The 7223-nt window shown below is 47.3% G+C and overlaps 1 protein-coding gene across 1 annotated transcript in view; it reads left to right on the forward strand.

Annotated features, from left to right (window-relative positions):
- Positions 1-5: 5 nt before the first annotated feature.
- LOC121942018 (EMILIN-1-like) overlaps positions 6-7223 on the forward strand; it is a 61228-nt gene continuing 54010 nt past the window's right edge. Inside the window, exons 1-8 of the mRNA XM_042485083.1 lie at positions 6-210; positions 1515-1750; positions 2341-2514; positions 2604-3497; positions 3915-4263; positions 4861-5073; positions 5151-5399; positions 6282-6473. Coding sequence (XP_042341017.1) covers positions 6-210; positions 1515-1750; positions 2341-2514; positions 2604-3497; positions 3915-4263; positions 4861-5073; positions 5151-5399; positions 6282-6473 — 2512 coding nt within the window. The remainder of the gene's footprint in view (positions 211-1514; positions 1751-2340; positions 2515-2603; positions 3498-3914; positions 4264-4860; positions 5074-5150; positions 5400-6281; positions 6474-7223) is intronic.

Here is a 7223-nt window from a genome sequence, read left to right on the forward strand (position 1 = left end):
CCTACATGAGGCCCCGGTACAAAGTGGCATACAAAATGGTGACAGAGATGGAGTGGAAGTGTTGCCATGGATACAGTGGAGAGGATTGCAGTGATGGTCCAATTGGAGGAGGTCAGATTTCCATCAGACCTCAGCCCAGACCAGGACAGGGAGGACACGGAGGACAGGGAGGAGACACCAGCTATGGACAAGGAGGAGGAGGACACAGTGGTGAGTGGACTCTGATCTGGTTTCTGTCAGCAGCAATTTACAGTCTGTCTGGACGAACCCATTAACCTCTGCGTCCTGTGGCTGCTCTGATTTGAGGACGGGTCCAGACCACAAACAGTCGCTGGTGACTGTTGTAATATTGACTGTTTACTGTCTGTGTCCTTTAGTATGGATTGTTTACTGTCTGTGTCCTTTAGTATGGATTGTTTACTGTCCGTGTCCTTTAGTATGGACTGTTTACTGTCCGTGTCCTTTTTCCATTATTTTGCATTTCAAAACAGTTTTGAAGTCAGTATTGATAAGGTGAAGCAATTCTTACCAGATCATCTTGATCAGGAATCAAATCATGTGACCATCATAAAGTGGGCATGTCTGTGAAGAGGAGACTCATGGGTAACCACAGAACCCATCTTCATGCAGATATCTAGAGGTCAGAGGTCAAGGGACCCCTGTGAAATGACCATGCCATTTGTCCATCGCCAGCCTTTGGCCTAACTTTGGAGTGTTACTGTGCCCTTTTACTGGGAATCCAGCCTGACCTGGATGGTACCGCTGGACTCCTCAGGTCTTCCAGTTTCATGATCCAGGGTCATCAGCGTAGCTTCAAATCTGACGCGGTGCAGCCTGTGAAAGATGGGAATGTCAGCCAGCAATTAACGCGATTTAATAAAATGAAGGTGTTAATTATGGACCTTCGTCACCTTGTGATTCAGGGGTTAACAAAATATTCAGACAGCTCTGTTACCAGAGATGAGTTCGTCCCAGTGCTGCTGCTGTTTGTGCACCTCCTCCATGATGGAGGCGTGTCTCTCAGCTGTGAAGAAGGTGACAGACGGAGACTCTCTGAGATGCAGTGAGGAGGTTTGGTAAGGCTCGTCGTAACAGATTGACCATGAAGCGATTACAGAAAGTCTGGGGGTGGGGCCTCGTTGAACTGTGTGAAATACTGGGATCTGAGGCCCACAGAGCCGCGCACCGCAGACTGACGGCAGCCGGGTGTGTCCAAGTCTGCCTGAGCAGGTAACACCTGCCAGTGTAGGGACCGACCTCCAGATTACCGCCTCGCCAGCTTGAATGGCAATCTAAACCTGGACGCTGTCAGTCCACTTTCGGCCACATTGTAAAATTTGCATCAATGCCTGGCGCACTTTCTGCCAGATGCGGAGTAACCTCTTTCCCAAGTGACAGGAACAGGAAGTCATCTGTGATGAATGAGTGTACTTGCCTGGCCCCGCCCCCCTGACAATGTGACTGTAAGAGCTTCTCTGATTGGTCCTCTGAAGCTACTGCTGTTTTTCTTCCAGGACGAGCTGACAATGAGAAGATGAAACAGCTGGAGGAGAAGATCCAGAGTATGACCAAAACCCTCCAGGACCTCCAGTCCACCCTTAACAGAGTCACTGCAGGACCAGGAGGAGGAGCAGGAGAAGCAGGAGGAACAGGAGGAGGAAGAAACCCTGCTGATGCAGCTCAGCCAGAGATTAAAGAGACGATTCACAACATTCAGACCAAACTGGACCAACTGGACAACCGAACACAGGTGAGTCCACCTCCTAGTCCACCTCCTGCCCCGAAACCTGATCCAGACACGAGGAGACACTGTGCTCCTCCTTTCTCAGAGTCTGTAACTCACACCTCTTCTTTTTAGAGTGTGTAATTCACTCCTCTTTTCCTCAGTCTGTAACTCACTCCTCTTCTCATTAGTCTATAACTCACTCCTCTTCAGTCTGTAACTCACTCCTTTTCTCCTCAGTCTGTATCTCACTCCTCTTCCCCTCAGTCTGTAACTCACTCCTCTTCTCCTCAGTCTGTAACTCACTCCTTTTCTCCTCAGTCTGTAACTCACTCCTCTTCCCCTCAAAGTCTGTAACTCACTCCTCTTCCTCCCAAAGTCTGTAACTCACTCCTCTTCCCCTTAAAGTCTGTAACTCACTCCTCTTCCCCTCAGCCTGTAACTCACTCCTCTTCCCCTCAAAGTCTGTAACTTACTCCTCTTCCCCTCAGCCTGTAACTCACTCCTCCTCTCTTTAACAGACTGTTGTTGTGTTGTCTTTATGTTGGTACAGTTTTCATTTTCATGTTGATAAAGCTGAAGATGATGATCAAAGTGTAGTTTTGCTGCTCCAACAGGCTCACGATAAAACCCTGGTCAGCATCAATAACCACCTGGTGAATGGGAAAGGGAACGAGCTGGATGGAGGTGCGTCTGGAGGAGGACTGAGTGGAGGGAGGCTGAGCTCACTGAAGGAGGAGATCCTGAGGGAGCTGGAGAGTCGGGTGTCGCTCTCCTGCTCCTCCTGTCAGGTATCATTAGACTCTGTGGGTTTAGTGAGTGAAGGAGAAATAAACTGAGAAACAGTCCAACAGTCAGACGGTGCGTTGTGTGTTTTCAGGCTGGTGTGGAGGATCTCCGCAGACAGCAGCAGGAGGACAGAGAGACCATCAGAGCTCTGCAGAAACAGCTCAATGTTGCAGATGTTCGATATCAGCAGGGCCTGGATGGGCTGCGACGGGAGGTGGCACGTATGAAAGGATGCTGTGACACCATCAATGACCTCCAAAACCGCATGACTGATGCGGAGCGTAAGATCAGCTCAGCCTCAGAGAACTTTGACGTTCTGCAGAACCGTGTGGACGAGGAGCTTGGCAGAGAAGGCGGCGGCAACAACAAGAACGGCGGCTTCAGAGGAGGGGGGTTTGGTGGTGGAATTGGGGGAAGTGGGGGAAGTGGGAGGGACTCTGTGGTGACAGAGGATCGACTGGATAACCGGCTGAAGGACCTGGAGCGACGGATCAACAACACAGTGCAGCGGAGCGAGCAGAGCTGCTCGCATCTGGAGAACGACTTAAAGGACTACTTTCACAGAGAACTGGGGGACCTGAGGACCGTGTTCCTGGACCGCTTTGACGACCAGGCCTTCAGGATCGCAGACGTCGAGCTGGACGTGGGGCTGGTCAAGGACAGGGTGAGCGACCACGGCAAGAGGCTGTCGAAGCTGGAAAACACCACACACATCATGAGCCGACATTTGGAGGAGTGCAGCTGTGGAGGAGCTGCAGGAGGAGCAGGAGGTGGAGCAGGAGGAGGAGACCAGGTCCATGGAGGAGGAAGGTGGGAAGCAGGTGGAGGAGGATCTAGAGGAGGATTACCTGGGACGGGAGGAGAGAGAGAAAGTACCACAGAGAAGTCCCTGGAGTGGAGAGTGGTGGCCAACGAGGACCAGATTCGACACTTTAACACTCGCCTCAAAGACCTGTCGGTTTCTGGAGACTCACTGCACGATAAGGTGAGAAACACATTTCACACGTTTAGTTTTCTGATGACTTTCGAAGGAAATCGGTCTGTGGCTGTAGGAGGGAAAACACACACAAAGTTTTTTATAACCAACATGAAATTGTAGTGACAAACCAAAGAGCATCCAGATGAGAATGTAAACATTTGCGCACATTCAGATCTGCAGGTTTAATATCAATGTATGTGGAGGAAGACGAGCAGTGCTGGTTGATATTGTGAGTTCATATTTTTACATTACAGAATACACAGCTGTGATCTTCAGAGGAGCATCTGGATGACACTGATGTGAATTTCAGCGGATTTCAGCTCAGAGATTAAAATGAAATGAATGTGAATAAATAAAATATTTTTGAAGCTGAAACAATAACTGTGATCATTCTGAATAATAATGTGAATCATCATCTCTGAGGTGGTAGACCTGAGCCATGACGTCCGTAAGATCAAGGCTCTGACCGGAGATCACGGTGAACACTTTAACCGAATCGTGACGGAGGTGGAGCTGCTGGGACATGACTGCGAGCTGTGCGGGAAGGTGGAGGACGAGCTGCGGAGGCTGAAGAATCATTCCCAGGATGCAATGGGGCGCATGCAGAGTCACATCAACAGACTCCAGGTCAGACTGGACTCAGGGAGAGATGGCTGCTGTCTACGGCTGGAGGATGATGTCCGTCTGCTGCGCGATGACGTCAGGAGGTGCTCCGGCCAATGTAATAGCGGCCCGGACACGCCCACAGGTCAGAGCAACCAATCACACAACTGCTCATTAATCCAGCCCCAGAGTCACTAATCTATTTACAACAATGACATCATTTCTGTCATGACACAAACTGACAGGAGGGCTGTGACCACATGACCTCCACACCTGGTCATGTGACATCCATCGGCAAGCTCAGCTTGTTGTCACTGCAGTCTGTGCTTTTCTTGTTTTGGAAGTTAAATTTTAAGTATTTTTAACGTAGTTTATGATAGCGATAGAAGTTTGCTCCCAATATATAATAACTTTCAACATTTAGCATCCCATTCTGGTGAGATAGAAAAAAAATCCTGTTTTTAAACTTTTCATAGAATTTGCCATTTTTAAAATAAAATATAAGTTCAGATTTTTGTCCAGACATAATCCAAAGTGCTTCACACTTGAAACTCATTTAAAGTAATTATTTAGTCTGTTTTATGTTTTATATTATGTCTTTATGTCTGTCGTTTAAAAGACACATTTTACTCAAGAAAAAATGGATGCAATTAATGAGACTGGCTTTTAAACAAATAATAAACAAATATTCAAGTAAACGTACTGGACGGAAGGACAAGCTGATAAATGTTGAAATTAAAATATATTTAAAGTAACTAAACCCCAGCAGGTGCTGGTTCTGCTGGGCGTGGACCGGAGCTGGATCCTGAGAAGCCTTTGGACGGCCACAGTGTGATTGGAGGCTCCATCAACAACAACCAGCTGAAGACGCTGCAGGGCGAACTGTCCGAGGTTATCCTCACCTTCAGCTCTATCAACGACACGCTGAAGGGACTCGAACACACGGTGCAGAAACATGGCAGCGTCATCACAGATCTTGGTGAGCTCAGTAAACAAAGACTCTGCCTTCAGTTTGACACGTTTCTCAGCTAGAGCTGATCCTGTTATCCTTGACAGGAAACACAAAGGACAAGATCATTTCTGAGCTGGACAAAATCCAGCAGGAGGTTACGGAGCACATTGAGGAGAGCCGTGACCGTCTGGACGGGATGGACCGGGACGTCCGGCGCTTCGAGAGCACACTCCTGGTGGAGATGGGAGACTGTCGGAGGTCCGGAGATGGTCTGGAGAAAAGGCTGTCGAAGCTGGAGGGAGTCTGTGGGAGGCTGGACGGCGTCTCTGACTCTACCCTCAAGATTAAAGAAGGTAACTTAATTTTTCTGCTGCTTTATTTTCCTTTAAAAGGCCTCAACAAAACAAAAGTTCATATTTGTACACAGAGTGGACTCAGAGTGGAGCAGAAAACCAAAGTAAGATAACTGGCTGAACAACGTATGTTGGAGCTAAAGTCACCAAGGTGACAGCCTTTTATCCTGGCTGTGTCTCCATGGTAACTAATGATGCATGATAATATTGTGGGTGTTGATAAGAGTCCCATGCGGAGGTGTGGCTCATAATAAAGGCAGTAGAGGGTTGTGTCAAGCACGATTACAGTGTCGGCACAACCAGGACCCACAGCACAGGCGTAGCTTCAGGCAGGACCACAGCAGCGGCAAAACCAAGACCACAGTCAGGGCCAGCCGAGGGTCCAGTATCAGTGCAGCCACAGCACGAGCACGACCAAAGGCAGGATCACAGCACCAGCACAGCTATCACCACGGTCAAGCGCAGCCAAGGTTGCTGCCAGGATCCGGGAAAACCAGGAGACAAGGGAGCAGGAACGCTCCGGAGAGGCAGCAGAGTTAGCATAAAGCAGTAAACAGACATAAGTGTTTTCAGATGGAGGGAGAAAGAGAAGGAAAGGAGCTCAGCGTATCAGTTCAACTAAAACACAAGAAACTTGTGCTCCAGAAAAGGATAAGCGCTAAATGAAGAACCGAAGGTCACTAATCAGCAATTATGACTGAAGTATAACGACCCGAGAGCAGTGATAGAAAAGAGAGAAAAAAGAAAGAAAGAGGCAGGGTGGCAGGTCTGAACGGACTAAAAACCACCCCCCTGGATCAGGCTGAATGACATGTCCTATTTTTCGATGTGTTTTTAAATTTGTCCTATGTTTTGATGCGTCGTGATGTTTTTTGTGCTCAGGTCTGAACCGTCATGTGTCGAGTTTGTGGACATGTGTTTCTGGTCTGAATGAGTCAGTGTACCATCACGGGGGAATCATGGACATCCTTCAGAAGAACCAGGACGACGTCTACAGCAGGATGAAGAACTTGAACTCCAGCTTGAACCAGGTTCTCAAAGACCTTCAGAGTTTCTCTGAGCAGGATCTGACCGGTGAGCCACTCTCTTTGATTCATTCTGTTTAATTCAGATATTTTCATGTAGTTTCTGCTTTCTAAATAATTAAGTGCTGAGCTGCTTACTATAAACTGATGCAGTGAATCAGAAAATGTGGTAAAGCAACTGAAAAGACTTCTGAATCTATATGAGAAATCTAAAAGTTTGTTTTGTTTTGGAGGCACTGTGCTGTTCAACAGAGGTTTGAGTTTGTAGCTCAATTTGTTAACTCACTAACTGCAAAGCCAGGGGAGTATTTGTTATAAACACAGGTGGAAAAATACCAAAAGCCTGTCTGATTTATGTGGTGAATGTTCACTAATCACCAAATGAATTGCTCATCCAGAACTCAGTGGGTTTATCTGACAGTCCAGTTTAAACATTCAGGACCGAAGACATGCAGCATTCGGTCAATAACCCAACAGCAAAACTAACAACAAAACAAATACTAACTGCTGCAAAAAAACCCATAATGTCTGTTATTGAAAACACACGTCAGTCACCTGATAATATATGCCAATAATCTATATGGTATGCTACACTACAATACGATGCAATGCAATGCGATACAGTATGATACAGCTCTAAGTTAGAATAATCTTAGTATCCAGGTAACAAATGAAATGAATAGTAATGTTAACGGTTTAAGATAACAGAGAAAGGAGGAAGATGAAGCCGTGCATCATCAGCGTAATAATGATCAGACCACCATGTGTGACTGTCTGACCTAAAGGAAGCATGTAGACC

The sequence above is a fragment of the Plectropomus leopardus genome, chromosome 4, assembly GCF_008729295.1.
Source record: "Plectropomus leopardus isolate mb chromosome 4, YSFRI_Pleo_2.0, whole genome shotgun sequence".
NCBI classification, from domain to species: domain Eukaryota; kingdom Metazoa; phylum Chordata; class Actinopteri; order Perciformes; family Serranidae; genus Plectropomus; species Plectropomus leopardus.